This window comes from Podarcis gaigeae, assembly GCF_964106915.1.
Source record: "Podarcis gaigeae genome assembly, chromosome: 4".
Lineage (NCBI taxonomy): Eukaryota > Metazoa > Chordata > Lepidosauria > Squamata > Lacertidae > Podarcis > Podarcis gaigeae.
Window position 1 is genome coordinate 37,081,739 of NC_139677.1, and position 21,937 is coordinate 37,103,675.

General features: G+C 41.7%; 3 protein-coding genes across 9 annotated transcripts in view; 2 read left to right on the top strand and 1 right to left on the bottom strand.

Moving 5' to 3' along the window:
* The window catches only part of GYG2 (glycogenin 2), an 18,116-nt gene extending 13,788 nt beyond the window's left edge, over positions 1 to 4,328 (top strand). For all 3 annotated transcript variants that reach the window (XM_083734499.1, XM_083734498.1, XM_083734497.1), the window contains exon 10: positions 35 to 4,328. In XM_083734499.1, coding sequence (XP_083590625.1) covers positions 35 to 196 — 162 coding nt within the window. In that variant the 3' untranslated portion in view covers positions 197 to 4,328. The remainder of the gene's footprint in view (positions 1 to 34) is intronic.
* LOC310842506 (glycoprotein Xg-like) overlaps positions 1 to 21,937 on the top strand; it is a 79,957-nt gene that overhangs the window by 36,121 nt on the left and 21,899 nt on the right. The window lies entirely within an intron of this gene.
* Positions 2,230 to 21,312, bottom strand: LOC310842427 (arylsulfatase D-like). Of its 3 annotated transcripts, none has more exons than XM_083734397.1 (10): positions 20,493 to 20,638; positions 18,245 to 18,385; positions 17,700 to 17,821; positions 17,129 to 17,251; positions 14,944 to 15,367; positions 12,653 to 12,789; positions 11,849 to 11,983; positions 10,662 to 10,824; positions 8,848 to 8,969; positions 2,230 to 3,466 (listed from the first exon to the last, which is right to left on the bottom strand). In XM_083734397.1, exons 1-10 carry the CDS (start codon positions 20,522 to 20,524, stop codon positions 3,090 to 3,092), a joined length of 1,776 nt encoding a protein of 591 aa, XP_083590523.1. In that variant the 5' UTR covers positions 20,525 to 20,638; the 3' UTR covers positions 2,230 to 3,089. The 3 variants fall into 3 exon arrangements, with proteins under 3 accessions (XP_083590523.1, XP_083590524.1, XP_083590525.1); XM_083734398.1 differs by having other exon boundaries at positions 18,245 to 18,435; positions 20,284 to 20,613; XM_083734399.1 differs by lacking the exon at positions 18,245 to 18,385 and having other exon boundaries at positions 20,493 to 21,312.

Here is a 21,937-nt window from a genome sequence, read left to right on the forward strand (position 1 = left end):
TACAAATGGCATTTCTTGATCTCCCTTTTTGCAGGACGACGTTACCAGCTCTGTTTCAGAGCTATGTATTCAGCCAAATCCAGAGGTGCTAAGTGCAGAAGATGAACGAAGGAAATGGGAGGAAGGCCACATTGACTATCTGGGGAAAGATGCTTTTGAAAACATTAAAAAGAAGTTAGATTCCTTTTTATTATAGATCTTGCTCATATGCGCTTACAGGGACCGACTGCTGTTTAAATTTACAACATCTGTGAAATCTCCAGGGCCCTTTCTGTTTTGCAGGGGGGAATGCAAACAAAAATAGCACCATGAAAATGGTTGTGCTTGCTAAATGCACCTGTGTATGCATTGTGACAGTATGCATTGCTTCCAGAGAATGAAACACAATGGGCTTCTAAAACTGCCTTACATGAGTCAGAACATTGGGTCAGCTTAGCCAGTACTGATTATTCTGCCTGGCAGCATCTTCTAGGCTTGTATAGTAAAGCTACTTGAGAAATGCTTAACTGAAAAGGCCAGGGGATCTTCCATCTGCATTTCTTGTGTGGTTTTTGGTGGGACAATCCACAGTGCCTAGTTGCACAGTCTACTGGTACTGCAGCTATTTAATCTTCATTCATTTTTGCAGCTCATTGTGTTTTGTCAGACCAATGTTGTTTTCTTTTGGATTTATTTACTTTTGTTTTGGACCAACTTCTATAGATAAGCATGATAAAGACTTTGGAATCCATTAGATCTCTCTCTCTCTCTCTCCCTCCCTCTCTCTCCCTCCCCCTTTCTCTTTCTCTCATGCAGATGGGTGCTGTACACTCTGCTAAAAACAAACCCCTGTTTTTATTACTGATCTATAGTGCCTCATGAAATATTCTCACCTTCATCTGAGAGCATGAAAAATGGCTTTATACTAATGAACCAAATATTGCATCCTATTTGATTCTTCGGTTTGGCAGGTACAAATACTGGAAATAAAAAGTCCAAAGACTTCTAAGGCAGGACTGATGTACACACAGCAGACTCTGTGTTTTAACACCCATCCATAGAGGATTCCTGTGTGTTCAGTAAACTTGTCTTTCTCCCTTCCCTCTGCCCTCAGGGGTGAGGAACCAGTGGCCCTCCAGACATTGTTGGACTCAAAATCCCATCAGCCCCAGATGATCAGAAATGATGGGCGTTGGGGTATAGCAACTTCTGGAGAGCCACTGGTTCCCCACTCCTGATTTACATGTGGTGTGCTCTCAAGCAGTACAGTAGATGGCTAAGGCGGTCTCTGCCTACTTTCTGTATCCCCATCCAGTCCTGCTTGTTGTAAGTTGGGCATATGCTGAAGCATAAATTACATCAAGATGCTAGGGTGGACCTGGAAGTGCTGGTCTGCCCCTAAGGCCTAGCTTAGTGCCCATATGTGCAAACTTGTGGGGGGGGGGGATAGAGCTACATCGAGCCTATAGGAATCTCTAGTATATTCCATGATTTCATGGACCATGGCCATAGTTTTCTGTTTTTAGGAATTACCTGGATGTGTGTGTTTTGGGGAAAGAAGTTTCTTTTCTCTTTTTGGTTCTTGGGTAACTAAAAGTTTGTTAATTTTTTTCTGTTGAGAACAATTGAAGTACATCTTTCTTCAGGGCTTGCCATAGCTTACAAGGCAAGGAGGTGGATCGTTTATTAGATGGTTGACACGTGGAATCAAACACTTTCTACAGTGGTGCTAATGTAGGACTTTTGTACTGCTTTATAATTGCCTTGGAACTTAATGTACATAGGTACATACGCCATGTACTAAGTCAGACGTTTGGTTCATCTAGCTCAGAGTTGTCTAGAACTGACTGGTTCTCCAGGGTTTTAGATGGAGATATGCCCAGCCCTACTTGGAGACCCTAGGAATTGAACCTGCAACCTTCTTCATGAAGTGCAGATGCTTTAGCACTAAACTACAGTCCTTATGTTCCCATGTATTTGGACAGCCCCAGGACAGAAGGCACTGTCTATTTATATGCACCTATCAATATTGTTTGAAAGTTTCAATATGTTGGGGACAGTTAGGGAAAGAGTTTGCTAAACTTTAGGAAGCTGAATGCTAAATAACACTGGGGAACAATTTTTTTGTTGCATTGACATCTGCAGTTGTTCTAACCTAGTTCTGACATGCTGATTTCATATCTGAAGTTTGTTTTGTTCTGTAAGCTCTAGCTTCTTTGCAATTCATGTTTTTCACTTTTCACCATAATCTTTGTTTTTCACAATTCAAGAATTCAATATTTTATTAAACACATAGCCAAAGTAGTACAATATGAGTATAAATGTAAGTGACTTATATAGCATTGAACCTGACATGTATAGCATTGAGAATGACATGTATATCTATGTACAGTTGGAAGTATGCAAAAAAAGTATTCCCTTGGGATACAGTCTACTTGAAGAAGCCATGGTCCAATCTGAAAAATACAAATATTTAGGTTACAAAACTACAAAAATTAACTTTACAAAACAATATTTACCATGTGGTTAGGGTAGATGTCAGTGTCCACTTATTCCCAGTGTAAATATGACATATCGGCAAAAGTCGGAAATTGAAAGATAACTATAGCATGTACACGAAAATATTTTTTAAAGATTTTAAATCAGCACTGAAAGAACATATAAGAACAGTTGAAAAACCTCATGCAACAGAAAATGATTTTTTTTTGTTCCCCAGTGTAATTAGACTTTGTATCTAATCCTGCAAAGATCTGGTGCAGCCCTGGGGTTTCTCTGCCCATTTGATGCTCCTTGATCCAAATTTTAAGTATAGTACAGACAACACAAGCCAAGACAGTGAGAACAGAGGTCTCCCTGTATAATTTTAGCTGTTCCTTCTCAATTAAGGTTTGAGCAAAGCAGGGATGGAGAGACACTGAGGGGCTGCTGTTTTTAAGAAAACAAGCCAGTAACAAGGAAAAGTGGCACATATGGGTATAACACGGAAACTAACCAACAACAAAAACCTCCCACTTCCAATCCCCAGCTGCTTTATGAGAGAAAGCTAAGAATGTCTTGGCTCGTGTTGTCTGTACTAAGAACAGTGTTTCATTGCAAGAGGGTTCTTTTTGCTAGCCCACTTTATATGAATGGGTATCACTTTCTTCATTGTCACACCAACAGAACGGGAAGGTCCCACAGCATGGCTGCAGCCATGGTTTCCACATATTGTTTCCAGAAGAGAGCTGCTGTGGGACAGGTGTGAGGGAGCTGCGGTGCTCCTCCACAGCTCTGCCTATGTGCTTTAGGACTGTGTGGAACAAGGGCTCCATGTCCGGTGAAAGAGGCACAGCCTCTGATGGGTCTCTCGAGAGATCAAACAGCAGAGGAGGATCGTGATGTGTTACACCTTCTCCGGAACATGGGCAAAGCCCCTTTCCATAACAGGCTCCTGCGCCTTCGGGGTCGAATATTGGTGTTGTGTAATGAACTTTCCATACTGGACCACCTGGAAGGGAAAGCAAAGCAAAAACACCATGATGCAATAACTGTGAAAGTGATGGAACATGACGTTCTCTGGAGATTCGGTTTAAGTATAATAATTCAAATAGATTTTGTTGATTTGTTCTATGTACAAGGGGAGTCAAGAAAAGTAAGGAGGAAGGGAGTGGGGGAAAAGGGTTGAGTGTGAAAATGAGGGTGCAAAGGGAATTGCAAAAATAAAAGGAGGGAGTAGGAGGCATGGGAATGGGGGTGAAAATGAAACCAGGGACATCAAAGTCTATGCCGAATAGGAGGGCATGTTGGCTTCATAATGTACTGGAGGCGAAAAGGGTGCTTAGTAGTTGCAAGTTCCCATCATCAAATGCATGAACTAAGATGATTTCATCTCATTATGTGGACTCCACAAACATGGATGCCATAATAAAAATCCTTATAAAATTATATTTGGCCTGGATAATTCTCTTTACAAGTTTCTAAATGAGCCACTAATGGGCAATGTGATTGTTTTAATTAACTATAACTGCAACTTGAGACTACTGCAAAAAAGAAGACGTATACAACATTCTATAATTTGAGATGCATTAGAATAGTTTTCATAGATTTCTGCACCCTTCCTGTATTTGACTGTGAACATCCCTGTTTCATAGTGGGAAAGGACAAGTCTACTTGTGCTCTTTCTAAGTAGAGTTCCTTGATAACCGTTGCTGCAGGAGGAAACTGCTTTTGCCAACACAATCAGCAGTTTCTCACCCATATTTGTTACTTTGTAATTCTTTACTTTCTGGTTTTGTAAATAGAGAAATCCTGCTTTTTTTCTTTATTTTTGTAACTTTGTTCATTATCAAATAAACATTTTATATTCTTGATTTCTATATCTGTCTTTCATTATATTAATTAGTTTGGGAATTGTGTGTAGCATCTGTAGATGTTATTGTCAATGTGACTTGTAAGAGCTGGTTCTTTATTGGGAGAAATTTACAAGATGCAGTTTTTTAAGGGAAAAGCATCTGAGCGCTCTGGAAATCCTGTTAATGAATGTGTGTGTGTAGTATGAACTAGAGATGTGAAGACAGGAGAAGAATTGGAATATCCCCCACCCATTTTTTTTCAATTTTTCCATCCCACCCCCTCTGCCTTCATATCACATTTCAGTATAAAGCAGCCTTTGCTGTTTTAATCACACATTCACTTGCACCAGAGTTGTTGCACCAACTCTGATGTGATACATGCTAATTTTTGTAACTGACACAATACTGATTTTTTTTAAAAAAAATCACAAACACATCAAATGTGAAGTGTACCTGCTTGAACTTTTAGGCATTGGCAAAAAAAATTGACTAAAATTCATGCTCGTTGGAAGAGTGAGGGCTATACAAATGTTGCAAAAGATGTAATACACTGCGGATATGATCAATGAGAGCCAGACAAGAGAAGCAAAGGTGGTAGCCTTTTAAAAATATATTTTGGGTGCCCTAGGCACTTTAACATGACCAAGGGAAAGTAATGAAATGATGTGGGTTTTTTGTGTGGGTTTTTTGGTAATTTAAACCAAAAGGCTATCTTTCAAGAAACAAAGAATTAGACTGAAAGAATTGTCTCATCTAAGGAACAGCATGGAACTAAGTAACTGAGTATCCTTTGTTGCATTTTACACACTGCTCAAATATCCCCACAGCATCCCCCCCTTCCCTTGTACTTTTCTTCACCATACCAGGAAAAACAAACCTTGGCTTGCCATCATCAACAAACCATTGATGCCGGTTTGTGCATAATGGCAACCTATCTGCTGGTTGGTTTCCTCCCATCATGCTAGTTCATTGTAAACTATAGCTTATTTTAAACCACAGTTCAATGCAGTGGTGGGGAACTCCTAGTCCATGGGCCTAATTAGAATAATCAGGCCTGGCACACCCCCTCATTTGGCCCATGCCATACTGTCTTATCAGACGTCCGTCATGGCATCAAACTCAAAAGAAGAGGAAATGTACTCATATGTGAACTGATCCTTTGCAGCTGTGGGCTGAATTCTTTTTTTAATTCATGCCAGGGCTGCAAAGGAAGAATTGGGTGTACACTCTGAAGCAGCCCTTTGAGAGCTCATTTAATGCTACATGCAAAGTAGCTTAATGGCCATGGGTTGAATAAACTTGTAATTCATCTCTGGATTATCTCTTTCAACACTTAGATGGATTGCTGTAGGAAAGAAGCCCTATAACATGGCGCAGTATCCAGCCTGTAAATTTCCAAAGAGCTCAGCTCAGTAGTGGTCTGCATATTCTCACCTTCACACTGGGAAGCTGGTAGTTTATTTTAGGTGCCTAGCAATTCAATCAACATCTACGCTGTTTTTTAGCTGTTATGTTGACCAAGGACCAAGCTCCTTTAGCTCCATCGCTCTCAATGAAAATTAATCTGCTTAAATCCAAGTTCTCCGCATTAGCAGTGTGGAAGATTGGTCTGTTTATAAGGTTAGAGCTGATGCTTGTAGGTGTAACTGAGTTCATAGTTTGGTGCACTGAAGTCCCATTCCAATGGGGTTTAACTATGATTATATTATGAACATGATTTAAAAATGTGACCACTTCTTTCTGGATTGAGAGGAACATGCAGAATTCACGACCATGGGCAGAATTATTTCCGTTACAAATGTAAGATTCTGCCTTATACCAAATCAGATGAATGGTCCATCTAGTTCAGTTTTTGTCTGATAAGCCATGGTTTTGTCTGATCATCTTCAAGTCAACTTGGTTCTTTAAGCAAACCATTACTTAGCATTACACATGAACTAGGCCAGTAAGAAGGGAATTCTATAAAAGTCATCGGAGTCTACAATTTATTTGTTTAAATAAGTGCATCTTCATTATCACTTCATTATTATTATGTTTGGAGATCTATCGGGATCACGCGATCGACAAGGATCGACCAGGAACGCCCGTGATCGACCAGTAGATCATGATCGACCGGTTGGACATCACTGTTCTAGTGTGTTGAAAAGTGGCTCAGAATTTGGTGGAAAAGGACTGGTTTCAGAAGGATGATGTGAGGTCAACAAGCAAAGGAGGATTGTGGTGAATTATTCGCTCTCCAGAACACAGACACAGTCTTCTTCCATAACAAGCACCCCCCCCCCCGGGTGAAATTTTGGAGTCACATAATAGGCCTTCCAGAGAGCACCACCTTAGAGAAAAGAAACTAAAGATATTCAGTTTCTAGTTGATGAATATGTGGTCCTCCAAACACTTTTTGGAATTCTCACTGGAATGGATGTCAAATTTGTTCAAGGTTGGTTAAACCACTTGGTTCTTCCAACGGAAGATTTTCCAGGACAAGGTATTTGGAGCCTTTACCCTCATACAGCTCTGTCAAAAATGATGAATTGCTAGTTGCCATGGAAGAACGCTTCTCCACAGGATAGATATGGAATTCTGTTTTTCCGCTCCACAAAACTGTTAGCTCTAAAAATAGCCCTGGTGAGCAGCTATCAGGAAGAGGGAGCCATTTTTGTGAGGTGTTCAACTGTAGCATCAGGATACCTTATAAGGGGCTGAGCCTACCTCATAGAAAAATCTCATCTCCAATATTAAAGATAGATATTTCTAAAAAATGTGTTTATACTGATTAATTGTATCGAGTTTAAGAATGGAAGATAAGAAAGCCCACTGATTCCAGGAGAGGGTCTTTAAAACAGTGGCCTGCAAGCTTCTCTCAGATCGTCTGTAGTGTGTCTGTAGATGTATGGTTGCATTAAGGACTCAAACTGATTTTTAACTGTTGCTTTCCTTTTTATTTCTTATCTTGTATGCATTTTATTGTATTACAATTTGATTTCTGTGGCATGCAAACTGCAATGCAATAAATTACAATAGGTAAGAAATACAAATATAATTTTAAAAAAATCACACCCCACCTAATGGTCTGATTAGAATATTTTTTTTAAAAAAATCAGTGACTTGAAAAAAGAAGAGTAAAGATTAAGGGTGGTATTCAACTAAGCATTCAACTACATTTTTGCACTTGTGTAAAAGAATTTCCACCCTTTCTGAAAACACTGTGCTTCTGCATATAGGGGTTATAATACCTGCAGCTGAATCACTTTCAAAATCTGGCATCAAAAGCACTTCGCAATTCTGTGGCTGTGAAGATAGCTACTTTTCAGAAAAATAAGCATTGGAAAAGGAAAGAATAAAATGCATGGTTTGTTCAAAGAAAGCTTGGATATCTTTGCCCTCTAGTGGAATATCTTATAATACACATATTCAGCATCTAGTTACCGTATATTCCAACAAACTGGTGAAAAGAAGGATGCTGAATGATGCACACTTCCAGATTAATGCAAGAAGAAGAAGAAGAAGCCTATTTCTTTATTTGTTTGATAATCTCTAGTTTGGTACAAAGATTAAGCTTGGTACTATTGATTTCTCAATTTTGTTGAATTCCAGACCTGTACTGCCAAAAGAAACCCGTCAAAATGATCAAACCCAACTCCTTCAAAACAGACAAGATCCATCAGGCACAAAATTGTTGTATTCTTGTCATCAGTGCTCAACCCTTACTGCAAGCAAGAGCAATGCTGTGCATGTTTAATCATATGAAAATCCCACTCTGTTCAATGGAGTTTCCTTCAGAGAAGTGTGCATATCTTACTCACCAGCCTGCAGGCAAATAACATTAGCAAGTAATGTTGTTGGTACCCCATGGCCAACTGTGGCTGACTCAACATGTCACCTGACTCAACTTTTGAGAAAGACTTCAGGAGAGAGACATTGTTTTGCCCCCTTTATGACCCCCAGACAGTCAGTTCATAGAGAATGGATATACACAGATATAGAATGTCTCACACATTATTTTGTGTACATTGTGGTTAGTGCGTGAAGATACTCAATGCTCTGACACAGATTAGCGAGTGTGTGAGCTTGCTATTGGCAACTCACAGGTAGAATCCATTCCAGCTTTTGAGATTTCACCAACCATTTCCAAAATGTTTTCAGTCTCAACCTAGCAGTCATAATAGACAGAAATGGATACTCGATCCAGAAATGGATAATAGGCTACCCAGTACCAAATCCTCATGTTTCTAATAGTGAAATCCATACAGCACAACCTATAGCTTTGAGTGCAGTTGTGTGGACACACCATACATTTAGAGCACATTTAAACTGCATGGCTTGCCCCCAAAGAATCTTGGGAACTGTAGTTTACCCTTCACAGAGCAAAAATCTCCAGCACTTTAATAAACTACAGTTCCCATGATGCACTTTAAATGTATGGTGTGCACACAGTCTGAGAAGCAAGCAAGTTGGTGTCAAGATGCCACACTGAATCATGAGCTACGCACTTTATTTCAGTGACCCAATACCTGATATAAGGAGAATATTTTCTACTCACTCTCTTTCTGGTACCAGCGCACCGCATGCAAGTACGACCCACAGTAGTGAAACATGAATTCATGCTCTGAGTGCTGCACCGCTCCCTGTAGCAAAGCTATCTGGTTCCTTCCATCAATCACCCTAAGAAAAGTAATAATACATTTAGTAAAGTAGTATTGTACAGCATAGGCCGATGACTGATTCTTTAGCTCATACCTAAGGAACCGCCTCTCCTGGTATGCCCCGTGGAGGACTTTAAGGTCCATAAATAACAACACTTTGGAGGTCCTGAGTCTCAAGGAGGTTAGATTGGTCTCAACTAGAGCCAGGGCCTTTTCAGCACTGGCCCTGACTTGGTGGAACGCTCTTTCACAAGAGACCAGGGCCCTGTGGGATTTGACATCTTTCCACAGGGCCTGCAAGATGGAGCTGTTCCGCCTGGCCTTTGGCTTGGACTCAGTCTGACCCTTTGTATGGGATTTGGTATATAAATTTTCCCTTGGCTTTTTTGCTGGCCCATGTAGGACCAGCATGGATAGCTGGCTCAGGTGAATATCTGATGTTTCCTTCCTTTATGTCCTTGGTTTATGGGCTACTATTAGAATGAGGCTGCATTTTCAGCTGTATTTTCAGCTGTATTTTAAGTAACTGTTTTTTTCTTTATTTCTATTATGTTTTATTGTAATTTATATTTGGTGTTAGCCACCCTGAGCCTGGCCCTCTACTACTACATACAGTTCAGGGCAAAATGTGCCAGGATAGAAGGAAGGGTGGAAAGAAAGAGGATACAGGATTTACAGGATCTTCTCTGTGCCACCATATTTCCTGTAAGAGTCCTTATTCTGCCTTAGGAGTTGCGCTAGTCTTGGTACTATCAGTTTTTCCATTTAATTGAATGAACAGTTTTCAGTCAGGCAAATGCATAAGGTAATACTCATCACCAGATGAGCCAACTTCCACTCACATAAGACGACTTCCCCTTGTCTTGCCCCCTTCTCCTACCAACTGCAGCTTTCCATCCATCCTCCAGAATCCAATCTGAATGGTTGGTGGACCCACTGGAGTAGAGGTGGTGAGCTTCTGAGGGAGTCAGGCAAGCAGAAGTCCATTGTGCAATTGATCAGGCATAACGATGTCAACCATATGTCCCAAATTCCTACCTATTGGGCAGCTTCCAACAAATTTAAACACAATACGACATCAAACATTAAAAACATCTCTGAGCAGGGCTGCCTTCAGATGTCTTCTAAAAGTCAGATAGTTGTTTATTTCCTTGACGAGAGGGAGTTCCACAGGGTGGGCGCCACTACCAAGAAAGCCCCCTGCCTTCTATTTAAATATGTGGTCTTGTGATAAAAAGAAAGATTTACATTTGATTTTGTATTTTACAAAGTCTGGGATAGCTCAGTTGGTAGAGCACAAGATTCTTAACCTCAAGGTCATGGGTTTGAGCCCATTTGAAATGGAGAAAAGGGGAGGGGAATCCTAAAATATTAAAGGCTGTTGGGAAAATAAAAAAGCACATGATGTGGAATAATATTCCAGCATTGCAGGGGGTTGGACTACATGATCCTTTCAACTCTACAATTCTATGATTCAACAGGCTTTTGCCCTTATATGGAGAAATCCATTTGAATTTAACAGGTCAGCATATTTTTTAAATGCAATCTTTACAGAATACCTGTAGATGAAACCACTTAAGATGTTTCTGGATTAAAACATGTCAGAAAGCCAAGCAAATGGATGATGCTATGGATTATATACACATTTTTGCAAATTTTAATGGCTAAAATCCAAATCGTCTTGAGCTACTTTCAGACCGGTATTCTGTACCTGTCTTGTGGGATGGATGCCCCAGCCAAGTGAGCCACTGTGGGGAAAATATCCAGAAGACTTATTGGTTCATCAATAACACTGCCAGCAGGGACTATCCCTGGCCACCGAACTATTCCAGGCACACGGATTCCTCCTTCCCAGCCTCCCATACCTTTTCCACCTGCCAAAGAAGAAGTAATAGAAGAGAAAGATGATTACAATTCATGAGCTGAATGTCATAGTTCAGTGTGGAGATCGTCAGAGTGGAGATCAGCTGTTAAATGCATTTTAAAAAACCTAGAGCCCAGCATGAATAATGAGGAACACACATATTGATAAAGAGGATGCGCAGGCTCTTGACATAAATATGTTTGTATATATAACTGCCCACGCTTTAAGACTGATATCCAAGGCACTGTTTTGTGATCCACCTATGAAAGCAGTAAGCTTGTCGAATATCAGGGATCTCCCATATCTGTGATGGTCAAGATGAATTCATAAGTCCCCCACTCTTTGGCCATTTAAGAAATCTTAAAGACTTGGGGGATGGGGATCCAGATGGTTTTATGGATATTCTATTTAAGAACAGTTTTAAGCCACTGATGCTATTAATTTTTAACCACTATTTTAAATTTTGTTATGTCATAATAATTTGTTGCAACCCACTTTGGGAGCCATGGGACACGGGTGGCGCTGTGGGTTAAACCACTGAGCCTCTTGGGCTTGCCGATCAAAAGATCGGCGGTTCGAATCCCCGCGACGGGATGAGCTCCCATTGCTCGGTCCCTGCTCCTGCCAACCTAGCAATTTGAAAGCACGTCAAAGTGCAAGTAGATAAATAGGTACCGCTCCAGCGGGAAGGTAAACGGCATTTCCGTGTGCTGCTCTGGTTCGCCTGAAGCGGCTTAGTCATGCTGGCCACAAGACCCAGAAGCTGTACGCCGGCTCCCTCGGCCAATAAAGCGAGATGATCGCCACAACCCCAGAGTCAGTCATGACTGGACCTAATGGTCAGGGGTCCCTTTACCTTACTTTGGGAGCCAGTCAACGTACCTTTGTAGTAGCATTATACGTTTGTAATTCAGAAGCCCAGTTTGCCCTCTCAAAGCTTTGTTCTGTACGCATGGAAGTTTCCAGACACACAGGCACATTGAAGTACAGTAATCTATACAAGGGCATGGAGAATTGAAGGAAAGCTGCCTTACCTTTGTATATACCGTTCCAGCCACCTAGCTGGGTAATACCCTCTCTAGCCTCCAAAAAGCCACCGTGGTCAGAAGTAAAGTAAGTAAAAGTGTTGTTCCTCAAGCCCTCTTTGTCAACAGCAGCAAGAATTTCCCCTGCAGAGTTGGATGAACCACAAGAGTTAATTTTAAGCCAAATACTTGGGTCCAGGATACCTCAAGGACTGCAGAATCCTTTATATCCCTGCCCGATCACAGATGTCTTTTGGGATTCAAGGCTCATATCCCTCAGAAGATATGAACTTAATATTGTGGGCCCAGTTTTATGGTGCCCCCTTCCATCTGAGGTCAGGCAGGCCTCCTCCCTGTTGCACTTCCAGTATCTAATGAAGATTTAAAAATAATAATAATTCCAGATAGTATTTTAACTGGTGATTTGATTTCATAGTTTTAACTGGTTTTTATTTCTTGCATTGTATCTTTGTAAACTGCTTTTAGATACTATTGTAGTTAAGCAGCATATAAGTTGTTTCAATAAAATATAAATAAATAAGGTTGTAAAATCACTATAGAGAGGATTATTTGCCATTTCCAGATGTTGAAATGACATTGCCACAGTTTCAGGAAGTATTTCAAGGAACTGATGACAGGGAAGGGGAGCTGTCAGATTTATGAATCTCTGTTCTCCAGTGCTAAGCTGAACGGTACAGTCAGTTGAAGGACAACGAGGAAGTTACAAATTCAGGAGAAAGAAGAAGAAATGGTCCAAGAAAGGCTACTACTTTGGTCCTTAGAAAAATATCAATAGCCACAAGTGCTACTCACCCACCATCCAGTCCATTTCCTCTACATTGTCTCCATATAAACCATGCCTGCTTTTTCCATGAAACGTCTTTGTGGTGAAACAGGATGTGTGGACGTGTAACAAAGAAACAAAGAGGAGGAATGGTCCTTGTTTGTTTCTGGGGGGGGGGGGGGAAATGTTTTAAAATGTTGTTTTAAAACAACAACAAAAGCATCCATTAGCTATGTGGAATTCATAGCTGAGCAAAGATCTGAACAGATACAGACACAGAGATCTTTCCATACACACATGTTACAAAAGGAGTAGGTTTTAGCCCATTCAGCCAGTCATTATTATCACCACCATTACCATACTTCATGGTCATTGTTATGATAAGCAGTGCCTGCCAGACTGAAATGCTGTGAGCTGCTGAGTTTCCTATTGACTGCCACCCTAAAACTCTGAGCAACTGCATTTGGTGAAGCTTATGAGTTGCATACTTAAAGCATGGGAATTGCTGATCCTAAATTTGTTGTGTTGGCTGTACCACATGCTTACATTTACACACATAGTCAGGCACTTCAGCACATGTGAACATCAATGAAGCTGTAAGAGCCTTTTCAGATACCCAATAGGTAAGAACTTTGTAATCGATCTCGATTTTCTAGGAGTGTTGCAGCTCCACTGCTTTTCCCCTTGTGGATTATATTGTTTTCTTTCTTTAGACTAGGAGTATGTATGTAATAAGATATTGGTTTAAATGCACCCTTGATGCTATATTTGTGCTGCACCATATTAGTCAACCTACAACTTACTATTAATTTTCTTTGCAATTTTATCATACATGGATGCTTCTCTTAAGCGTCCAGAGAAATTTCTGATGTGGTGGGAAGAAACTGTTTAAAGACATTTTCTATAACAAAGTGCTCAGTCTGGCTCCTGCCAAACTTCCCACCTTCAATAAGCATCTTTTAGGGTCATGTATGAAGTACACACAAGCTCCTACACGTATAATAATGGGAGCTATAGTCCAACAATATCTTGAGGGCACATTGACAATCCTTCCACAATACCAGATTGTTTATTTTATTTACATTGAAGGTCAAAATAGATGATGATGATATTCAACTACTTTATACATAGTTGTTGTGAAAGAGTCACAACAAGAATAATGTACACTCAACACTCTGAACACACAATAGGACTTTATGGGTATTATTACCCTTATGCTTGCTGCCAGTGGTTCAGCCCAAATTAGTGAAGAACTTTGGGTAGAATTCAAATCACACTCTTTAAATTGTTCTGTCTGCGCAAGCATTTCAGTTTGCCAGATGGAACAATCCCCCTTCTCCTCCCCATGCACTGTTCTGAGTTCTCCAGACTCCTGAACCAATTTTGGGGGACATCTAAGAGAAGGGAATCCTGTTGCACCAGCAGAGAGAAATCCTTGCAGAAGATTTCGGTTGATGAAGTTTCTTAGGGGAATCCAACCCAGTATGTTTACAAGTTGCACACTTCTCTCTTATACGCTTAATTTAATGAATGTCTGAGCCCAATCAAAGCGCAAAGGAAAATTCACATTTCACACACATAGTTTCTTTTACCACATGCACACAGTTGAACATGTGGACATCTTGGCTGAGATGTACCAATACTTCAGCAAGGTACGCAGATCCTAAATCAGAGCTTTGCAAACTGTGTGTCACGATACGTTAGTACAGGGGTCAGCAAACATTTCCAGCAGGGGGCCGGTCCACTGTCCCTCAGACCTTGTGGGGGGCTGGACTATATTTTGAAGGGGAAAAAAATGAATGAATTCCCATGTCCCACAAATAACCCAGAGATGCATTATAAATAAAAGCACACATTCTACTCATGTAAAAACATGCTGATCCCCGACCATCCATGGGCCAGATTTAGAAGGTGATTGGGCTGGATCTGGCCCCCGGGCCTTAGTTTGCCTACCCATGTGTTAGTGTGTCGGCTGCAGTGTGCAGGTGTGTTGTGTGAACACTCCCCATGGTCCTCCCGGAGCTGGAAAGGGGTTAGTTTAACCTCCCGTTTGCTAGTAAAACTGAATTACTGTGTCGCGGAATGATGCAAAACTGAATTACTGTGTCGCAAAATGAAGCATAAAACGTTTGGAAAGCTCTGTCCTATAAGTTTGTATCAATGCAACATCATCTGAAAAACATGCCACTGAGCAATGCAGTGATTTGACACACTAGTAAAGGTAGTCTTAGCTCTATCCTAAGCACAGACGACAAAGGTTTCAAAATCAGTCCACTCCTCTCAAAATCTGAAAAGCAGTTAAATAATTTTAATGGGTTACCGTTTAATAAATGAGGTTGACTCTTTCAACATCCTGGAGGCAGCATTTTCCAGCTTTATTGGCTGCTGAGTAATGATGTGATCTCTCAACATGATGCAGTTCCAGTATCTTACAAATCTATAATTGGCAAACCAGGAGATAAAAAATAGGATACCACATGAAGCAGTGAAGGCAATTATTTTCCATTTCACATAGAACAAACCAGTAGTTCTTCCCAGCACAAGAGTGAACACCAAAAGAGCTGCCATCTGGGTGTAAAACCAATACGTAGCTTGCAGCTGGACGTTTATCTCAGGATCCTTATTAGCCTGGCATTCATTCACAAGTGTAAAAGGGGTGCCATAGAAGTAATCAAAGCCATGGTTTAAAGGGTGGTGGCAGTGGTCATTGTGGGATTCACAGTTCATGCCTTGGTGCCATTTTCCTGAAAAGATAAACAATGATAGCTAAAGAAACCATGAATCCTGTAAATTACCAATAAGCAACTTAATACACATAATATTTATATTGGAAAAATATAGGCAAACCCTGTCCTCCATTCAAAATAGCTTGCCCCCCTTGATTCTGCCTGCTCACCCTCTAATTTATTTTATTAATGTTTTTTTAAAAGTTTTTTATTTATACTTTTCAAGTTTATACATTTCATTAATTTTACAATCAATTTGACATTTCAAAATACGACTTCCTTCCCCCTCTTTCTGCGGTTCCTTAAATTTATTTTTCAATATCTTCTGCATATACAAATTCATTTAACTTCCCCTTTTAATTATCTTCTGTAAATATATACTCTTATAAAACTTCAGGTTATTACAACAATCCTGCTAATGTTTTTATCTGTTTACAATTTATCTTTAATATTCAATAAAATGTTTCCATTATTTTATAAACAGTTTGTTATCTCTGCATATTCCATAGGTTTTTGTATCCATTCTTCCTTTACTGGGACTTCTGCTTCTTTCTACTTTTGGGCATTGTTGCTGCTGTAGTAGCATACAGTGGTACCTCAGGTTACATACGCTTCAGGTTACATACACTTCAGGTTACAGACTCTGCTAACCCAGAGATAGTACCTCAGGTTAAGAACTTTGCTTCAGGATGAGAACAGAAATCGCGCGGCGGCGGCATGACAACAGCGGGAGGCCCCATTAGCTAAAGTGGTTGTCAGGACTGCCGCTAGGTCCCAGCTCACAGAGGACCAACGCCCAGTGGATATTATATACAAAAGTCTTTATTGAAGTTTAGTTTCCATTTCCAAGCTCTGGGCGCGCAGGCCCACGTCTTAACGCTAGACCGGCTAAGTCCCCTCTGACTCACTGCTCCACCCACACCAGTTTAAGATTCTAGCCCGGCTCCACCTCTTGCGCTGCTCTTTCCTGCGTTGGGTCCTTCTGCCCTCTGGGGTTCCCTCCTTCCTGGACTCCTCTGACGCGGAGCCTCCTGAGTCTTGCCCCTCCCTCCGGCGGGCTTTAGGACCTGGCTCCCTTCCCGGGCTCCCCGCTGTGCCGCGCTCCTGTACATTTGAACTTGGCGCGCGCGCCCAGCCGGTGACTTTCCTTCTGACCGTTTCCCCGCTTCCTGATGTGGGTGTTGCCAAACCTGACTCCTCTCCTCCCTCTGGTGGTGAGGACACTGGTCCCGACTCCTGGGACTCCCCCTCCCCACTGCGCTCTGGTGGAGACGCTGGCCCTGATCTCCAGCTGCTGTTCAGAGACTCCCCGCTGGCCCCTCCCTCTTGAGGTTTCTCCCTTGGAATCTCCCTTGCTCTGGCCACCGGCGCTCCCTTCTGTGAGTCCTCCGATTCGCTAGAGAGGCTTGTGGAATAACTCTGGCCACTGTCACTGCCTGCGCCCCCCTCGTACTCCTCCTCCTCACTCTCCATTTGCTCCCCCTCCTGTGTCTCTCCTTCTGAACCCCTGACAGTGGTGCTTCAGGTTAAGAACAGTTTCAGGTTAAGAACGGACCTCCGGAAGGAATTAAGTACGTAACCAGAGGTACCACTGTACATAAATAAATTTCTATACGATTTAGGTAGTTCTGTCCCAATAATTTCTTTTGCTTGCCCTCTAATTTAACTTCGTCAGCTGGAGACCCCAAGAAGGCAGTGACAACCATGAATTTTTTGATCAAACTGAAGCTCAGATGTGTCAATGAAAAATGGAAGGAATATGTCAATGTGATACTGTACCTACAATGCCCGTGGTGTAGCCCTGTTGCTGTAATAACTTAGCAAATGTTGTTTCATTCGGGGGGAGTCCTCCAGAAGCACCAGTACGCGTGAAGACACGGGGCTCATGTCTAGACACCATACCTAACATGTAAAAGGAATTGGGGGCAAAAGCCTTAGTATAAGTGGCAGCTGCTATCACATTGACTTGGCTGGGCTGCGGTTAATTAACCCTTCAGGTCAGGCAGGGTTCCCTCCCAGCCCAACCAGGAGATGATGGGGATTGAACATGGAAACTCCTGCATGCAACACAGTTACACTACCACTGGGTACAGACTTGTGCCTGTGTGAAAAGACTCCTGGAGTCTTGTGCTGCATGATAGCTGGCCAGGAGGTGTGACTGACAGGATCTTGTCATGCTAGGTCCAGCTATGCAAAAAATGCACGCACAACTGCAGAGCCCTGAAAGAGGTCTTTGTATGTGTGTGCATGTGCTTCTCCCTCCCCCCGATCTGCATCAGGACTGGTTATCGCTTAGGGTAATCCTCTGTGCACCCAAACACCAGCCAACCATTTAAAGAGAATGTCAAACCTGATCTGATGGGGTATCTGCCAGTCAGAAAAGCTGCTCTGCTTGGGGTACAAAGCGAAGCTGCAGCAATCTGCTGAGTAAGCTTGACTCCTTCCCTTGCTAGCTGGTCAATATTAGGAGTCCTAATATGTAGAACAAAGAGATACTTCAGTTTGGGAATACTGTATGGTCCCCTGTCATTTGCAGAAACCTTTTCGTGAAGCCTTTCTTTGGTCGCAGCTCCATCTTGAGGGCTGCAGAGGCAACAAAGAGTTTATTTAGAAATTGTATCAAACACTTACTAAAAAAATTCTCTAGGCTGTAGAGATGAAACCATAGAAGCAATATGGCTAAATTGCATGACCCAAATCATCAGGCTCTAGTCATGCAGTGGCACTGTACAAAACTGTGATTTACACTGTGGTGGTTAATTGAACAAGGAGCCATCGGGGTGAATAGGAGCTGCCCCCCAAAGCAAAAGGTTAGCCTGGGGAGGAACAGGACGAGTGGTGCAACTTTGTGGGTGGGGCTGAGTGCATGATCTCAAGTCACAAAATGACACTTACTTGAGTGTGTCGTTACCAAAGCATCCCAAATCACCATAGCCAAGGTCATCCGCCATTATCAACAAAATGTTGGGTCTTGACACGGCTGCATCACACATTTGGGGAAATAAGGAGGAAACTAGCAAAATCGCTAGACTGCATCTACATAAACAACCACAAAAACATCATTTTACAAAGTATACCAGGAAGATCTGAAGTGTTTTATATCAATTATCTTTTGCCTCACCAGTTTCCCGAGATCACCGCCAAGGTAGCTAGTTTTTGTGTGGCAGCAATAGCTTGTCAGCACAGGATCTTGTCTTAATTTTAGAATTATTAACACCTTACCCTGTGTGTTTTTTTTTTAAAAAAAACATTTTAATATAATTATTTTATATTTCCCCTTTTTAATATCTTACATTGTTTTAAACTTCACATGTAATAGTATATGTTATTTATTTTATTGTGGTTTGCTGTCTTCTTATCTTCTGTACTGGTCATTGACTGAAATAAAAAAGTGTTGATATGAGAGAGAGGGAGAAGAAGAGGGAGAGGGAGAGGGAGAGAGAAAATCTTGCTTTAGCGTTTCTTGAACGTGACCTGAATGTCCCTGACCTGAAGGAACATATTTTGAGTTCTTCCAACTTATGGCATGATGGGGTGTGTGATGATGATAATGTAAAGTTTGTTTTAGAGTTAAAGTCATGCCCTTTACCCCTGATACCATGGAATAGGTTTTTAGTCTTTATCATGAGGTAAGGCATCTGCAGACCTTGTAGTAGGTGATCATATTTAAAATTCCCCTGTGTTTTTAGTTATAGCTACTAACTTTCCTTATAGTTATTTCCATACCCCATCCACTACCCAAACAGTAGGAATAAGGAATAGACATGACCCACCATATTCAGGCCCCTTTATGGTGCCGAGGGGTCCGTTTTGCTCAGGTATACAAGTCATACCATTCCCCACTTACCACCCCAATGTGATTGTTCCCCCACCTCAACCAATAAATAAATGCATTACAACTTCACTAAGAAACACACTTTATAGTACATTGTGTATGCACATGTTTGTCCCCATTTTAGCTACCCCCAATTTCTGTGATGTGTCAATTTCCCACCACCATAAATTTCTTCTACGAATCAAATGACAGACATCTATAGAATAAATCTGGCATGTACAGCACAATGGACTTTAACAAAAAAAAGTTACAACCACAAACTCCAAAACCACAATGAATTAAGTATACCAGTGCTCTGGGGAGTAACACTGACACATTTAAAAAGTACTCAACACAACTAGCATTTTTACTGTGTTAGTGATTTGCATGTTTAAAGAGAGGCATTTTTAGAGCCGTTGCAGCGTTATTTATGTATTCAAGTGCATACAATCCCATCCCCCTCAGACGCAACAAAACTTACTTGAATAGGGTGTGGTGTTTGCCCTCCTAGGTGGGTCATAAGGAACGGGTTAAATGAGTGTGAAGTGATTGGCCAGTGGGAACCCCAGGGGAGGAGTCAGAGTTAGAGCTGGAGTTGTGTGGAAGTCAGTTGGGAGTAGGAGAAGGAAGAGGGAGGATAAGTCTGTGGGTTGGTCGAGTTTTGATGTGAGAAAGTGAGAGAAACTGATAGGAGGAGTCAGATAGACAGTTGGGATAATCAGTTAGCAGTTATTAGGAAGATATAGGCCGGTATAGAAACTAAGGATAAGAAACTGAAACCATATGGTTATCTGAAACCATAAACTTGTTCATGCTTATAAAATAAACTTGATTATTTGTTTTAATGTTAACAACTGTCTGGACTCAGTGTGTACCCGAGAGAAACGGGTTGGTGGCAGCAGGGAAGCAATCAAAGTGGTGGCACAGGGATCAATAGACTGTCAAACGTCCGGGGACTCTGTGTGATCGCCACATAGGGCTTCAATGGGACACAGTACTGAAGAAATCTTAGAAGTTAACCACTTGCTACATTCCCTTAGTGTTTCAAAAATATAGCTCAGTCTTGGTCAGAAAACTGCCCTGCATACTGTAGTTACTTCCACATTCACCACCAATCAACCGGACATCAGGGAACAGAGAGATTATTTTAATTCTGTCTGGGTTTGCCTGCACAGAGTGCAGGGTCACAATGGGAAATATGCTGTCTAGCCATTGCTACAAATACCAGAAAGCACTGGAAAAACTAATTGGCAAGGATCAGAATTAGTTGCTATTTAAAATATAGAAAGAGAACAATTCCTTTTTCAAAAAGGAATGCTTTCCACTTACCTGGAGAGCCTAATCTTCAATTTGTGATCCATCCCCAGTCCTCTAGGCGTTTGGAGGTGATATAGCGAGAACGACTGTCAGGCTTTGTCTTCTTTTTTGACAGCTCGCAAGGCTGTTTTCCCAACCATCTGCTTACTTAATAGCTTGCCAAGTAAATCGGTGGATTGTGAAACAAGATGGCTATTACAAATTGACACGAACCCTTGAGCAGCTACAGACAAAGTCCACTCTTGGAAAGCAATCACTGTTATGCTTTTCAACTGCTCTAGTGGCCTTTACAGCAGCGTCTGTTGCACCCAATCACTCAGAGAACAACCTTCACCGTGCCAACAGGAAGTTTTGTTCCTGAAGCAAGTAGGATTTTATTATATTTTGTTTCCTCTCTTCTTTTTGCTCACAATCCCAAATTTACAGACAGCTGAAATATATATATATCTCAGCTCACATTACATTCAAAGCAGTGCTCTTTTTTTTTTTTAAAGGAAAAAATGGTGCTGGTACACAGCATGAAGTTGTTGCAGTAAGTGCCATTTTTTTTGGGGGGGGGGTGCCAGTACTACATATCCTTGAGTACCCCTAGGAAAAAAAGCACTGATTCTAAGAAAGGTACAATCACTAAAGGAAAAATAGGGATGGCTGTGGCAACCTACAAAAGATTTTCGTGTGTGTGTGTGTGTGTGTGTGTGTATGTGTCATGGGCTTTTGTGGGCCAGTATAAACACAGAGCCTAGGGCTTGCTGATCAGAAGGTTGGCAGTTTGAATCCCCACAACGGGGTGAGTTCCCATTGCTCGGTCCCTGCTCCTGCCCACCTAGCAGTTTGAAAGCACATCAAAGTGCAAGTTGATAAATAGGTACTGCTCTGGCAGGAAGATAAACAGTGCTATCGTGTGCTGCTCTGGTTCGCCAGAAGTGGCTTAGTCATACTGGCCACATGACCCGGAAGCTGTATGCCGGCTCCCTTGGCCAGTAAAGCGAGATGAGCACCCCAACCCCAAGAGTCGTCTGCAACTGGACCTAACGGTCAGGGGTCCCTTTACCTTTTTAAGGAGTCTCAAAGCGGCTAACAATCTCCTTGCCCTTCCTCCCCCACAACAAACACTCTGTGAGGTGAGTGAGGCTGAGGAAAAGAGGAAGTGTGAATAAACCCAGAGCCCCAAAATTTGTGGAAGGACAAACAAATATTATGGTGGAATGAGGTGGGATGGAGAATAAAATGGGAGTATCCTGGGAGAAGGAATCTTGTACAACAGAATCTTCTCATCCCATGCACCCACTAAATCTGTATTAGGGATTCTCCAAACTCCCTGGAGCAGGTTTGGGGAAGGTGAAGGGCATGGGCAGAGGACGAAGCAGGAGGAACTGTCCTATTGCACAAGCAGAAATGGGTTGGATGAACATAGGCCTTTGTGTCAAGTTCCACTTGTGAATGGATGAGTGCACCAT